We start from the raw sequence: 16,166 nt of genomic DNA, 5'->3' as shown, positions 1-16,166 counted from the left end.
GACACATTTAAAACATTATTTTGCAGAGGTGTAACATTGACTTTCAGCCTGGAGCAGTGGCAGTAACCCTAGCAACATGCTAGCATGAAGCTAATTGTATCGTTAACGGTCGTCCGTCACGTCTGTCAGCCGCCCGTTCAATGGCTGATAAATGTCACATTCTCGTGAGTAACTTGACCCCTCAGTTCGCAGGTGACATGTTGCACACTTCAGTTACCTGTCTCTTCCCTTTTTGAACCTCCTCAGGTGTCCGACAGGTCGAGTGGCGGCGGCGACCGGCTACACGTGTCTGACTTCCTTCTGACTTCCGGTGTTATGTTTCAACTCGTGGCCGTGTTGACTTTCTACCGAGTGCGTCGTGGTTGTCATAGTTACAACACTAGACTGTATATTTAAAAAACACAGCAGCTGTTGAGCAACAAAAAAAAATCTTACCCAGTTAATCTTTATTTATTTATTTAAATTAAAAAGTAACTGAGCCGACATTTCTTTAATGAAAAGCTAAACAAAGTGGCGCTTTCCGTTTCCAACAAGGTTCGTAACCATGACATCAACAGATGAAGTCACCAGTTAACACGGTAACTTGTCAGACCGATACACCGGCGTTGTCTCCATGAACGTAAAGGTCAGAGATTATCTTGGTTCATTATAAATATTTAAAACCTTAAAAATAATGCATCCATCCACACTAACTTACTTTAATATTTATCTCAGACATAGCTAGAAATCAAATAAACATTAAATTTACATTATAGGCTGTTGTAATTAATTTAAGTAATGCTAAAATTACTAATTCAATACAGTATTTCAACATATGAATCCTTCAAATGTGTTTAGACATGTTATTTAGCGTTATTTCGTGTTAAATATGGCTGCAAATAATGATTACTTTCATCGTTTAGCCTATTGATCTGATGATTATAGACGACTTTCTGGAATAGGATAATAATTTTCTCTATCTTAAGTTTTAAGAAAATGGGTAAAATGTTTAAAAATGACGGAAACATGTGTATTTGTGTTTTCACCAAAGCTTGCATTGAAAAAGTTTGAAAAATAAATTCTGGACTTCTTTTGGCTTGACCATTAACCAATTACTGTTTTTTATTATTATCTATCATTCAATCAATTGATGAGTAGGCTAAGTGCTGAAACAACAAGTCAATTAAATGACTTAAAGAAAAACAAACGATTCATCTGCAAATAGTTTGATAATCAGTCAACTAACATATTTAAACCAGCAATCAAGCTAAAAGACAATAGTTGTTTTATATATATATATATATATATATATATTTATATATATTGGGGCCTTTTTTGCTTTGATTGGAAATGTTGGGAGGAGAGAGTTGGGGGGTGACATCCAGCAAAGGGCCCGAGGTCGAATTTGAGCCTCTGTAGCCTCTGTACATGGGACGTATGTGATAACCACTAGGCTATCAGCGCTCCCAAAGACAACTGGTCTAATTTTATTCCAGCTGTTTATTAGGAAATCTGCTCCCTTTCACTTTTTTCTGTCATACTGAAACAAAACATTAAATTTATTTACTAAAAACATGATCAAAGATGAATTCTCCTCCTGAAAATTAATCTTAAATTGAAGGTAAATCTTATTTTCTTATTCTGTATGTAAGCAACCAAGTTTAAAAACCCATAAACTAAAGCAAACATAAGGTTCCTAACTATTTGAAATGTATTCGCAGGATGATTCTGCCTTCATTTTTGATGTTTTTTTTATGCTTATATCTTTGTGTAAAGGGCCGGCTGACTGTGGGAGGCAGGATGGATGGATGGACAGATGGATGAGGGTTTTTCTGTTAATCATTAATAACCTGGATTAGCCCCAGTCTTCTGTAAATATGATGAATGCATCCACAGCTTCATTAGCTCTGCCTTCACACAGCACTCTCTCTGAGAGATCTATCCACAGGTTTACCAGAAGGGCTTTTTGTTTTCCAGCTTTCTGTATTTTCTGATCAGTTTTTGGACGAAACAATCCAGACATGTTGATCTTTCGTATCTCTCATGGAGTTGTTTGAAAAGGATGACAAAAAGTGTTTAAAAGATTGTGCGCAGATCTTATTTTCAGCCTTTAGGATGAAATGAGCTGCAGTGGATTTGTTTTTTTTCTTCACCACAGGCGGACTCCAGATTTCTTTTTCTTCGCTTTTTTCTTCTTTTGATGATCATTTAATCATCGTTTATTTGAGGCGACCATGCCGATGAAACGCAGCTGCAGTGAGAATCCAGCCAGAGACGGAGTGTTTCTTATTCACTCTCTCACGAAGACTTTGTGCAGCTCACCTGAGGAAACGCACGCAAACTTTAACAAACAGACGCACTTTCATCTGGAGGATGATTCTGGGATTAAATCAGGTAATGGAAAACTAATGCTCAAACATTTACACATCGTTATTGTTCCACTTTACATCTTGTTTTATTTCTTATTTCTTATCTTGTTTTCCTAAAATACTATTTTCATGACTTTTAATCTGAATGTGTTAGATTTTAAATCTTCTCAGGTAAAAACAGTTACACAAGTTGACCACATGATGGTGCTACAACAAATTATTCATCATTTCTTTGGCCTCCACCTGATGCACCCAAAGGAAGAAATACATATAACATGTTCTTGACTTGAAGTGTGTTGAATATCTCATATTAATCATATTTATTATAGACATAAAGGAGTGTTATTATTATAGCAATGTGATCTTCTTCAAAGAAATTATTTAAAAATATTCAACTTTAAAATGTGATTTTTTTTCCACAATCTGAAAAAAATTCCACTAAACTTTCTCCAAATGTCTCAACCCGAGGTTGACGAGGATTTGAACTCTGTATGTGGCCTAAATGCTTAAACCAAAAACCACTGAGCTAAACTTCGATCTCACAAAAATATTGTTAAATCCTCCTCATCATCATTTATTTTATTTAAATCCTCGGAAAACAAATTGAGGGAGAACCCTCATTTGCAACGGTGCCGAGGTACGAAAAGAGGCAATACAGATACAACAAGAGAACAGTAAGAATAAAACAGGAAGTACATGCAGTTAAAAGGCAAGAAAATACAATGAAAGGATCTAGTCCTAACTTTAAGGGGGGAATTCTTTAAAAATTGTCAATTCTAATCATTGTCAATGTAAGAAAAATTAAAAATGTTAAAAGTGAAAACAGCTAAAATCCCATATCAACATATTGTCAGAAAAAGATGAAAAAATTGGTGTAAGTATGCTTGAAAGTTGAGAAAAAAAGGATCTATTATGTTTATGGTCGGCAATTGCTATTATGTTAGTGGGATTATGGCATTAAAAAGTGCAGATCTGTGTAACAAATGTGGTTAATTACATTTGTGGGCTGTAATTACATGAAGAGAGCATCTGTTATGATCCGAAAAAATCAGCTCTGAAAGTCACATATTAAGCCTTTAAAGTCTGGATGCACTCAAATAATAGAAACACTTGATATGTGTTTTTTCCAACAGAAAACAGTCAGATTTGTGCCCTTTTATGCTTTTCTTATATCTCACTTTGACCACAATCATTATTCTTTGTTATTTTCTGGAGCCAGAAAACACTGATGTGTAATCCAGGGCATGAGCCGCTGTCTAACGCTGTGTTAATGTGTTCTCTCAGAGGCAGAGGACAGTAACGAGACGCCGTCCTCTGAGGAAGACCAGGACCTGGTGGACTTTAACCCCGACCTGACCATCGCAGAGAGCATCTCGTCGTCCAGGAAGACCATCAGTCAGATCATCAAGGACAAGAAGAAACAAACACAGCTCACTCTGCAGTGGTAAGAGGACTCAGTCAAGTATATGGGGGGCATTAGTGGCCTAGCGGGTAGGTCGTGCCCCGTATGCAGAGGCTACAGTCCTCCAAGCAGGTGACCCGAGTTCAAGTACGACACACGCCTTCTTTCCTGCATGTCATTCCCACTCTCTCTCCCCAGTATCACCCCCAGAGATGTCCTGATGTAGCCGAGTACATAAACATTTAAAGTTCCAGATGATAAAAAAGATTCAAGTACCTCAAATATGTAAATCCTCTGCAGGATGTTATCCAGCGTTTAAAGAAGCACTGGGACGATCAAAGGAATGTTTTAACTTTTATGGGTCATAATGACAATAAAAACTCACAAACCAAAATCAGGAGGTCATTTTTTTTTACCTTAAAGCAGTTTTAATAGATTTCCAGACTCAGCAAATACTAACAAAATAGTATAACTAATCAGTGTGCTGCCAAAGTTACTACTCAACTTTATTTTCGGACCTTCTACAAATGTTTGCAACTAGTCGGATATTTTAAACTCCTTCATAATTGTGTGTTTTGGTTTTAGTGTTAAGAAGATTATGTCCATTTGCTAGATTATTTATACATATTTTGTTTGCAATTTACCTTAAAAATACCAAAATGACTTTGTCTTGAAGGGAAATTTATCAAAGAATCTACATGTACTGCATCCTCTGATTATCTCGTATCTTGTTGTGATGAGTCCATGAGTGATCTTCGTTCTCTCACCAGGCTGGAGGAGAACTACATCGTGTGTGAAGGAGTGTGTCTGCCTCGGTGTATCCTCTACGCTCACTATCTGGACTTCTGCAGGAAGGAGAAACTGGAGCCGGCCTGCGCCGCCACATTCGGAAAGGTGTGCCCGACTGTTTACAAAGACAAATGTTACTCAGCGCCCTCTCTGTGTGGAGAAAACATGATGATGATCCTTTAAGACGTTCTTCAGTGGAGAGGTTTTGATACACTAATGGTCCCCTTCCAGTGGAGAAAAGTTTTGATTTAACAAACAATAACTTGTTTCTGTACCTCTGTGTCTCTTTAGACGATACGACAGAAGTTTCCTCTTCTGACAACAAGAAGGCTGGGCACCCGAGGACACTCCAAGTAAGATCTTTCTTCTCATATGTTTAGATTTTTTTTTTGCTGAAAATCGACAATAAAGTTGGATCTTAAAAAAGTAGCCTGACACTCTATTGTGGATATTATCGTTCAGGTATCACTACTACGGAATTGGCATCAAAGAGAGCAGCGCTTACTATCACTCGGTGTACTCTGGAAAAGGTTTGACCAGGTAACAAACATTCAACGCTCCACACTGATTGGTCCGTTGATCATTTGTTTTTGGAGGGGAATAAAGGCGGTGTGAGTTTTCATCAACATCCAGTCACACCTCTTGTTTCTTATTGTTCACAGGTTTTCAGGAAGCAAGCTAAAGAACGAGGTTAGTGAGAATGATCAACTGTATCTAAAAGAGGACAGCAGCTGATTGTTTCCCTCCCTGGTTGAATTGGTTCTCCTGCTAACTTCTTAGAGAGGAAACATAAGTTGAGAATAAAGCCCACCTCCATCAAAGGTGGTGGGTTACTGTTTTATCTTATATATACACAAAACCTCTTCTAAGGACGAGTGTTGCAAATTAGAATGCACTACAAACACAAAGTTGATATTTGCTTTGGATTGCTGTTTTCAGTTTGTCTTCGTGTCTTGTTTCTGTCATTATCAAATAAAATATAAATAAATAAATATATTAAATAATGTTTGTTAAGGCTTTAGGTCCTGGGGCCGTATTCACAAACCCTCCTAAATACTAAGAGTTGCTCCTTGTGAGAATGATTAGAATCAGGACATTTTTTAAAGTTAAAGTTAGGACTTAGATCCTTGTAAAAATGAATGTTGAAATCTTAAGCATCTTAGGCCTTAAGAGAGCTCGAAAGAAAGAGAGAGAGTTGGAGTGACATGTGCGGAAAAAGTAGCCGCAGGTCGAATTTGAACCCGAGCTGCCCGCTTGGAGGACTGTAGCCTCCGTACAGGGGGAGCGCACACTAACCAGTAGGCTGCCGGTGCCCCTAAATGTTTTATTTTATCTCTCTTGATGGTTGCATGATGCATTTAATGTCTTGTGTAAAGCCTTGTTGCTGAAATGTTCTGTAGAAATAAACCCAGTTTTCTGATATCAGTGACGCTGCTTCATGTTTCAGGGAGGTTTCACCAGGAAGTACTCTCTGAGCTCTAAAACTGGGACTTTGCTGCCAGACTTCCCCAACGCTCAGCACCTTCTGCTGGAGGGAAACATCTCCAGAGAGAAGGTCGGTCTCAAGCTAAAGCTGACACCACAGTATGAAGAATATTCTGTATTTATTGATGAGAGAAAAATAAGCTGACTAGTTTCTGCTTTGAGAGACGACTCTCTGCTGGCAAACAAAACTCTTCTAATCCAATACTTATTATATATTTCATCTTTGATTTCCATGTTGTGTTTGCAGGTGGACACTCTGATCATGATGTATAAAACACACTGTCAGTGCATCCTGGACAACGCCATCAACGTCAACTTTGAGGAGGTGATCATCACTCTCTGATTTGATCATTTTATTCTTTTTAATCTGAGTAGAGAGTGAGTCCATCTGACATGTTTCTCTTTGTGTTTTCAGATCCAGAATTTTCTGCTCCATTTCTGGCAGGGGATGCCCGACCACCTGCTGCCGCTGCTGGAGAACCCCGTGATAGTCGACATCTTCTGTGTCTGCGACTCCATTCTCTATAAGGTGAATATGACATTCCCATGTTCATTTGAATCGGACTGAGTCGTCCCCACAACCACCAACCGCCGTCCTCGTTCATGCACGGCCTGCTCCGACCTCCACCTCAGTGAGTAAGGAAGCGTGGACAACAGGAACGCGAGGAATGCAAAGGAGAAATCCTTCCTTCATGTTTTGTTATGAGTTGGTGCTTTGCCAATAATGATTAATTTGAACAGACTTACAGAAGAAGCTTGCATGTCCAAAAGTGTCTAAAGTTAAACCTTTATATCTCAAGTTCCTGTTTTGTGTCAAACGAAGAGAAAAAAATGATACAAACTTTATTTTTACTGTTTCGTTTGTGATGATGGGGAAGCTTGAAACCTCTCACGTGTTTCTTCTTTCTCAGGTTTTAACAGATGTCCTGATTCCTGCTACGATGCAAGAGATGCCTGAAAGGTTCGTTACTTCAGCTTGACTTCATTTAGGGACAAAAAAAATAATTTGAATGTTCTTGATGTCGAAACAAACCCTTAGTTAGGACAGTCTCTGAAACTCTTTGTGACACTGATTGTGTGCATGTTGCTGGTTCTTAAGATTGAGAAGCACATTTCCTCTAAAACCACATGAAACACAAAGAAAGAATATATTTGAATGGATAGAAAGCTTTAGCTCCCCTATTTCTGTTTTTTTTTTTTTTTACGATGTTTGCATTTATTTTCGATAGTACCCGTGGATAGTGTAGGAAATCAGGAGAGAGAGGGGAATGACATGAGGGAAAGGAGCTGCAGGTCGGACTTGAACCTGTTCCTGCTCTGAGGAATGTAGTCTCCCTACATGGGAAGACCGAACTGCTCGGCCATCAGCGCCCCTAGCATCTTTTCTTGATAAATATTTTTTGGGCCTTTGAGCCTTTTATTAGATAGGACAGCTGAAGAGAGACTGGAAATGTTGGGAGTAGAGAGTGGGGGGATGACATGCAGCAAAGGGCCGAGGTTGGATTCGAACCCTTGACTGCTGCAATGAGGACTATAGCCTCCATACATGGGGCGTGCAACATAAACGCTAGGCTATCTGACGCCCTAGGCCCCCTGTTTCTAAGACAAGAAAACGACATTCCGTCTTAAACTCTGAAAAGATATTAAGTCAAATTAGACTAAGACATTAGGTAAATAAAAAGTGTCATAGCTAAAGTTTAAGGGCAAAAGAACAAATTTATTTTAAAATTACAAAGAGATGAAGCATGAATCTGCAGAAATGAAAGGAGGGCGTCACAAACCAGGAAGGAGCTTGTTTGAATCAGCGCTCTCTGCATGTCTCCAAACACTGTTGAGCTGAATCAGGTTTTTCTAGAATGAATATTTGATTGATTGATTGAATTGTTTACATTCTGTTCATCAGTCTGTTGGCAGATATCCGCAACTTTGCCAAACACTGGGAGCACTGGCTAGCCTCCTCCCTGGAGAACCTCCCAGAATGCCTTGCAGCCAAGAAACTGCCAATCGCACGCCACTTTGTGTCCTCCCTGAAGAGGCAGACCTCGTTCTTACACCTGGCACAAGTGAGACACGACACAGGGAAACACAATAAGGTAGATGCAGTAAATGATGGTATACTTATGTTCGCTATCGCGCTCCAAACTTTCTCCAGATAGCTCGTCCAGCGCTGTTCGACCAGGCCGTCGTGACCAGCATGGTGTCGGACATCGACAACGTGGATCTCAGCAGCATCAGCTCTCAGCCTCTGCTCAGTGTGAACACAACGGCAGACCAAGACCCGGACATCTACTCAGAGTGTAATCTTTAAATATTTTCATCCATATGAAAGCAAGATCTATGATAAAAGTTCAATGATACGTCGACGATTTGTTTCTGAAAAGTTTTTTGACTTAATGAAGGAAACAGAAAGCAGCTGTTTTTAAGATTGAAGACTGTTTTTATTGATAATCTCTTCCTTTTCCTTCCAGATGATTCCATCAGCGTCTTTCAGGAGCTGAAGGAGCTGCTGAGGAAGAACGCCACAGTGGAGTCCTTCATCGAGTGGTTGGACTCTGTGGTGGAGCATAAAGTCATCAAGGTAACGGCTGCTCACCTGGCCCCCCGTGTGTGAACATGTTTATGTGAAATAACTGCTCAGTCATGTTGTTAATGGAAGCATGTTTTTGCCTGCGATCAGCCCGGTAAGCAGAGCGGTCGGTCGGTGAAGAAGCGAGCTCAGGATTTTCTCCTCAGGTGGAGTTTTTTCGGGGCCAGAGTGATGCACAACCTCACGCTCAACAACGCCTCCAGCTTCGGTAAGAACTCTTTAGCACATTTGACATTTCGGGCCCTAGCTAGAATTGTAACACATGTAGAGATGTGATTGGATAGGATAAAAAAGTTGAGTACTTTAAACCTGCATTCTTTCTCCAAACCAGCAGGGGGCGACACTGCTGGTCGCAAAAAAATTTCAAAATCTCGACAAGCAGAAACTTTAAGTTAAAATAAATTGGGTCTTTTTTTATGTCAAAGGATAGAATTCAGGATTAATTTCTACTGAAGAAAACTTGATATTTCTCAGTAGTAGGTTATTTTGATTGATGCTTTGAAATGAATTAACAGATGCTCCGTCCTAACTCTGGAAAAACACTTTTTTAGCCTGGCTCAGACTGCAGGATAAATCAGCTGATTTGAGGTCCGATTCCTCCTTTCCCGACAATCGCTGGGTCATTCCCGACTCAAGGGCTGCTTATTTTACCATATGATCTTGTAGTGTGAGTCGTGTGAAGCTCCAACCTTAAAGTCCCCCCATCTACTCAGAGATCGTAGGAGACGCCCTGATTTATTTCAAACATGTTTGATATTTAGGTTTGAAAACCTTTTACGAAACTTGGGTTTCAAAAAACATCAAACACGGTATGTGAATGTGTATGTTTATGGTACTGTGGAAAAAAATGTTATTTTGTTGACTCTCCAAAATGAAAAGAGTGAACTCTAAAGAGAGAACAATTTTTATGGTTGACGGGCGATAAAATAAGAAGTTGTAATGCCAAACCTTTTTGTCTTTTTAATATAAATGTGTCATGTTGGACTCAGCTTATTAATTCTGTGCTCCTTTTATCCATCATGAAGCCACACACACACACACACACACACACACACACACACACACACTTACACACAAGGCTAATACCAGCTCGGAGCAGATTGCTACAATAGCGCCATAAATCATAATGGCCGGACTCGCCTTGATTAAACACAGTCTTATCTCTCGGGTCGCGTGCTCTCTGTTCAAACACTCGCACGCTCAGTTTGTGTACGTGAATAAACACAAACCATTTGGTGTCTCTGAACTCTGACTGAAGCTCAAACACACACACAGAAGGGTTGAACCTGTAACCCTGCAGGTCAAACAAAGAGCAGCTTGAGCCTAAAGGTCAAACAGGAGATAAAGCTGTGAGCTCAGCTGGAATCAGGTAGTCAAAAGTCTACCGCAGTGTTTTTATGACCACCTCTTTCTCTTTGTGTACATTCTGAATCCTGCAGGTTCCTTCCACCTGATCAGGATGCTGCTGGACGAGTACATCCTGCTCGCTCTGGAGACTCAGTTCAACAACGACAAGGAGCAGGCCCTGCGGAACCTGCTGGACAAATACATGAAAAACGCAGGTTATTAAACATCAAAACATCTGAAACCACACTGACACAGCCAGAGCGTTTACATACACGGATAAGTCGAGCTACAGATACAGCTCGGTTAATTCAACTACTGTCCATGTCCTAGTTTACAAACACCGGGGGAGAACTGATTTAAAGGGGACATATTATGAAAAATCCCCTTTGACTGTGTTTTTGAACATATATTTGGGTAACCTGAGTTTCTACTGACCCACAAAATGTGAAATAAACCCATCCAGTCCTTTGTTTGTGGTCTGCATAAGTCTTACAACACAGACAAAAATGCTCTGTTTCAAATGTGCTCTCCTTGTGATGTCACAGTGGGATTCTGGTAAAAAAAAATGCTCTTCCCTTGTTTTCTGATTTTTTTTTTTGTGTCTCTTCCAGATGCCAGTAAAGCCGCGTTCATGGCTTCTCCTAGCTCCTGCTTTCTAGCCAATCGTAACAAAGCCAGTGTTGCCGTCGACCAATCGGTGAAGAACGAGTCCCTGGGAGGCCACGCCTACATGTCTCTGTCAACCAATCAGCAGCAGCAAAGTCTGGAAACCAACACCGTCATTTACCAGGGGGCGGAACCTGCAGGGTTTACAGTTTCAGGTAAAAGAATCTAATGAAACATTAATATCTTCAAATATTTTTTATTAACCCTTTCACCGCCTTTACAACTTAAATACACTAATATGTTTATTTTGGTTTTAGAAATGATTAACTATAATGTACACATCTTTATAACTGGCCTCACAGACAGCATGTTGGATGTGCTTATTTCATCTTGATGATCTTAAATTTCCATCTTTTGTTGCTTCCTGTGAGGTAGGTGACACAAACTGCCACCTACATCGACTTCTTTCAAACCAGATGTGAAAACATTGGTTTGAATGTTTCTGTGTTGCCACAACAAACAGAAAAAGGCTCATCATCAAGTTTAGAGCTCCATGTTTTTGTAAGAGCGGAGTAGTGTAAGGACGTGTAAGTCTTGCGGGGTAACGGCGAAATGATGTTTGTTGTTGCTCAAATTTTACAACTGTGTGTTGTCTTATTAGGCCCCTGACATTTATTGTCCTTTCATGCCTGTAGCAAGCGACGGGGAAAGATACATCTCATTATTTTCAATTTGAAAATGTCACCAGAGTATCAAGAAAAGTGCTTTTTTATGAATTTCATACATTTAAAGCTCCTGTTAGGAACGTTTAGTTTGTGTCCATTTTGGCGCCCCCCTGTGGACATTGTTTAACTTGACCTGAAACAAGCCTGTTATTATACACACAGGTGTGCAGATGGACTTCTCTCAGGTGAGTGGCCCCCTCATGACGCCCCCCATCTCTCCGGCAGCGTTAGTGCACCGAGGCTCCGTCATCAACCAGGGGCCCATGACAGGGAGACCCCTGACGTCTACGTCTTCGTCCTCCACCTGCTCCTCCGCCTCTTCCTCCTGCCTGTCTTCGCTCAGTGCCATGACCCAGCCAAGCCCCTGCTCTTCTTACCCGGAGACCCTGTATCACTGCTTACCTCAGACCAGCTCCAGTTACTTCCCTCCTGTCAGCAGCTCCTCGGCCTCCAACTACCAGAGTGCTCTCAGGTCGGCTTCATGAAGTTCTCTTTATCTACAACATGTTTACTGACACATGACGGCTATAGTATTCATGTAATTAACTTGATTTATTAAAGCCCTGGCAGTGCCATCCACCTCTCTATTATACTACCTTCTGTCACATGTTTTTTACTGCCTGAGGTCCAAACTGCATAATTAATCATTAAATCATTCTCATTGGTTGAAAATAAACAGAAATTGGGGTTGGGATTTATCATGATGGGGTTGGTGGTGGGTCCTGAATCTTGACCAGTTGAGAACCTCGGCTCTAGATTATTAAAGAGTCTTATTCTGAAGTAGGAGTGAAATATCGATTTGTATAATCATTCATGTTTATTCAAATGGTTAATCTTTTCTTCTTTTTTTAAAACGCAAAAATATTTCTGAGAACACAAAAAATAAGTATGAACTGTTTATGTGTTCACTAAATATCTGTGCAGCATGAGGCCATAATAATAATATGAAAGGCACCGTAGGACTTTTCTGAACTAAAGGAAGCATTTATCTTTAGTCATGTTTAAAAAGTACTTAAAGGGGCAATATGTAACTCTGACACCTAGTGTTTAAAATGGGTAAACCTTTCTGTGTTCTAACCTCTCTCCATTTTTCAAAAGCATCTCCAATATTGATCCTAGTTTGAGCACGTTTCTGCTCGTGGAGCTTATTAGAAACATGCAGAGGCTTTTTAGGTCGGGTACAATCACTTCTATCTGAACCACTTCTCTTGCCCGCTTCCATCGCTGCAACACCTGTTGACCTGATAACTGCTCTCATATCTGGCAAACAGAGGGGCGTCCAAAACGGCCGTGTGGGGGGGACGCCTTAAAAGCGCCTACCTTTATCTGGTCCAAAAAAATCCAGAGCATTCAGGACCAGAATCTAAAGTTAGGAGGACATACTGGCTGCTGCATTGTTGTCAGAGAAGCTTCAACATAGCATGTTTCCTTAATGTCTGATCATATGGTGAGGTCACTTTATGATTTAATTCAGTAAATATCTTATTGATTGGACATTTGAAATAAAACTGGGTTACTAGTTCTGAAATTGAATTTTTTTGTTGTAATTATCTAATTTTATAAGTCTGACAATTGTTGGCTGTGTGTTTCAGGCCTCAGACTCAGACTCAGTGTCTGTCTGCAGCTCAGTCTCAGGCCTCATCGCTGGCCTACCATCTCTCTCGGTACCCGTCCTTCAACGACCAGCACCTGAATAAAGACGTCTTCTACAGCCACCATCACTCGTCCAACAGCTCCACCTGCTCCCTCACCCCTTATAACACCGCGGTCAGACCCACATCGGGGTACAGCACGGGCTCTGATCCGGTTCAGACTGAACAGGGACTGGACGCACAGACAGCGGCTCAGATTCTGGACTCTGCAGAGGGGTTCGGCTTTGTGGGGGCTGGACTGAACAACACAGGCGGGGGATGTCAGGGACAGACGTACTCTGCAGCGGGACATGGAGGTAAAGACAGCTCAGTTTATGACATTTATGCCCAAAGAACTTAAACTTTCATCATATTTCTAAATACTAAATACTCAAAGAGATCAAATTAAAATGTTGCAGAACTGTGAGAACTTGAATATTCCAGTTTAAGATAAAGGTAATGCCATGCTGTCTTAGTTTAAAGGAAGAATGTGCAACTTTTTGATCCAGTAGATGTCGTCCTTGAGCACCAGTATGAAACCAAAACAAACTGGCTCCACACTAAACGCCTCCGCTCTCCTCCTCCAACCCTCCTTCACTCGAGTTTGCATGAAGAAGTTAACCTTAACAGCTTCTAATCATGACATTTGGGAGGACAAACTCAGTGCTGAACTTTTTCCCTGTGGCAGGTTTCTTCGGCAACAGCGGTTACCTGGACAGCCAGCGCATGACATCACTGGTGGACCAGCACGTGTCTGTGATCAGCACGGTGAGCAGCCTGCGCCCGTTTTCATCAGCTTACTCTGAGGTCCACGATCCGCTCAACATCCTGGACGAGCCGGGGAGGAAAACGACGGGAGCTTATTTTACCCAGGCTGAAACTGGGACAGGTGAGCGTGAAAAAAACACACAACACTGAAGGGGCTCAACTCGTGCAGCTGAGATGATTTACAGGATTTTTATAGTCTGTGTTGAGTCCAAGTGTACTCATTTCTCTTTGTAAACCCCAAGTCAATATGTACTTATTTTAACTTCTGTGCATGAATAGATTTACATAACTCAGGTAACTTACATTAAGCAAATAACACTTTAATAATAAAGTGTCGAACTTTACTTATTTTATACAACTAAGACTTATTTAAGCCCAGAACAAGATCTTTTTTAGACCTAACCAGGTACTTTTGTGCCTGATCTCCATTCATTTTCCACTATGTAGTTCATGTGTTTGCTCGTACGTCTGTTGCTAAAACTCTCCAACAGTCATATTTTATTTTAACCAATAGTAGTCAGCTTTTTCTGTCCTTAGAGTGATAAATGAGGATATGTTGCAACCATAGAACAAATCATAGACGTAAACTTAACAGGTATTAAAGTGTGTGTTGTGTTGGAGCCATGGATAAATTTAAGTTTTTAAGGTTAAGGTGTGTAGTGTGTTATATTTTGGTGTTTTGGGTTATGGATTATTATATCACTTATATTGGGATTATATTGAAGTAGGGGGATAGCTGGTCACATGGGTGAGTTAATGCACTTTATCACAAGTTGATTATCTTTTCTCGTTAATGAAAAGTCAAACTTATTTTTCGTATCACAGTGTTCTTTTGGAAAGCGTGTCAGACGAGGTATTAGTGCCCAACCGCGGCCTCTCAGCGGCCTCATGAAATTAAAAATACATTTAATTCAGCGTCCCTTTAAAGACTTTATATGTGATTTTTTGTCCCGTTTCAGTTAGAAATACTAAACGACACGACAGTTAGATAGATACTCATGTAGATGTCAAGTTTCATTTCGGGGACTTTAATGTGATATGTTAACAGCTTACCTCTGCTGCCCCCAAATGGCCACAAAAAGTTAGTCTGAACTAACTTTTTCTTTCAAAGTTCAGAAATTTTAACTTGAGTTAAAGTTTCTGAACTTTGAAAGAAAGACAAAACAACAGCTAAAAAAAACCCTGAAATCAATAAGATCAGAAGAAATGTCGGTTCCATCTTTCCTCTGTAGAGCTCCTAAATCCTTCTCATGTCTGTTGTCGCCTCCTCAGATCATTCCCTCCCATCGTCAGGATCTGCTCCCTGCATGTTTGGAGTTTCCTCGCCCTTCACCTCCCAGGATGCACTGCTCTCCCAGCAGCGTGGGCCTTCATCCTCTGAGGTACAGGACCTGGTGTCTTCACTTCCCCCCATCAACACCGTCTTCATGGGAGCAGGTGGAGTACAATGACCCAGAAGCCCACAGCACATGATGCACAAAAGCAGTGCAGGGTTTGTATAAAATCAAGGACATCTGAACGAGTGAGAGACGAGAACACATGGAACATTTAAAACTGGAGGATCTTAACTCTGAAGTAAAGTATGAACTTAAGTGACAGGAGCCGGGATGTTCCTGTACAAGAATAAAAAGACGTATAGAGAAAGACTACAGTGTCACATCTGTATGGATTTAAAGGAAGACACTCCCATTAAATTATTGGCAAATATCAATTAGAATCATCAAAACTATGTCAACAGCCCCTCTGATACTGATATTTATCCTCTTTTTGGAAATAATCCAGCGGTGTTTTTCTTACTAAACGCTGTACTTAACGTAGGACTTCCATTTCCCCTGTCTGTAAAATGTTGTAAATAAATCTTTATTAGTCACATTGGTGTTCTTTTCACTGTCCCAGCCTAACAGCGCTGCTATTTACAGCCTCTCTACCCCTCACCTGTATTTATGGTCGGGGGATTTAAAAGCTGCGTGTGCTGCAGTTTGTTCATTCATAAAAGTTGTTATTGCTGCTGCAAGATGCACGCATCATCAGACAGTAAACAAAACTGTCTTTACTGTCCGGCTGTCTCTGTGTGGAAGAAGTACTCGGGTTTACAAGTTACTAAAGTAAACTGTAGAAAAACACTTAAAAGTACCGTAACTACTCATGTATAAGCATCAATAAAATAGGCTTTTTTTTTTAAAACTGAAATTTATACAATCTAAAAATCCAATTATTTTTTCCTCTTTCCTTAAGAGGGTAATCTAAATATTCCTTAATGGCCGCCCTTATGTCAGTACACTGGTTTGTGCTGCTTTTAGTGAAATGACAATAACAGGATGCTAACGTGCTAAAAATGGCTTTATTGATTTTTTTAAATATTTGTTTTGGTTGCTTTTGCCTTTAATTGAAAGGACAGCTGTAGAGAGACAGGAAATGCTGGGAGGAGAGAGTGTGTGTGTGGGAGGAGAGAGTGTGTGTGTGTGGGGGGGGGGGGAT

The 16,166-nt window shown here is 40.5% G+C and overlaps 1 protein-coding gene across 1 annotated transcript; it reads left to right on the top strand.

Moving 5' to 3' along the window:
* Window positions 1–1,901: 1,901 nt before the first annotated feature.
* Window positions 1,902–15,541, top strand: rfx6 (regulatory factor X, 6). The gene is made up of 20 exons (XM_029277927.2): window positions 1,902–2,373; window positions 3,633–3,792; window positions 4,521–4,644; window positions 4,831–4,892; window positions 5,002–5,079; window positions 5,202–5,229; window positions 5,987–6,094; window positions 6,272–6,349; window positions 6,440–6,553; window positions 6,936–6,985; window positions 7,928–8,087; window positions 8,177–8,321; window positions 8,493–8,602; window positions 8,702–8,819; window positions 10,051–10,173; window positions 10,570–10,779; window positions 11,452–11,761; window positions 12,882–13,237; window positions 13,609–13,809; window positions 14,961–15,541. Exons 1-20 carry the CDS (start codon window positions 2,214–2,216, stop codon window positions 15,137–15,139), a joined length of 2,874 nt encoding a protein of 957 aa, XP_029133760.2. The 5' UTR covers window positions 1,902–2,213; the 3' UTR covers window positions 15,140–15,541.
* The last annotated feature ends 625 nt before the right edge of the window (window positions 15,542–16,166 follow it).

This window comes from Labrus bergylta, chromosome 15, assembly GCF_963930695.1.
Source record: "Labrus bergylta chromosome 15, fLabBer1.1, whole genome shotgun sequence".
NCBI lineage: Eukaryota > Metazoa > Chordata > Actinopteri > Labriformes > Labridae > Labrus > Labrus bergylta.
This window is presented reverse-complemented; position numbering and strand designations above follow the sequence as displayed.

Coding starts and splice junctions, on each gene's coding strand:
- rfx6 (XM_029277927.2), top strand. CDS start 2,214: ATGCCGATGAAACGCAGCTGCAGTGAGAATCCAGCCAGAGACGGAGTG. Junction 8,088..8,176: donor CGTTCTTACACCTGGCACAA/GTGAGACACGAC, acceptor AACTTTCTCCAG/ATAGCTCGTCCAGCGCTGTT. Junction 10,174..10,569: donor CAAATACATGAAAAACGCAG/GTTATTAAACAT, acceptor TGTCTCTTCCAG/ATGCCAGTAAAGCCGCGTTC.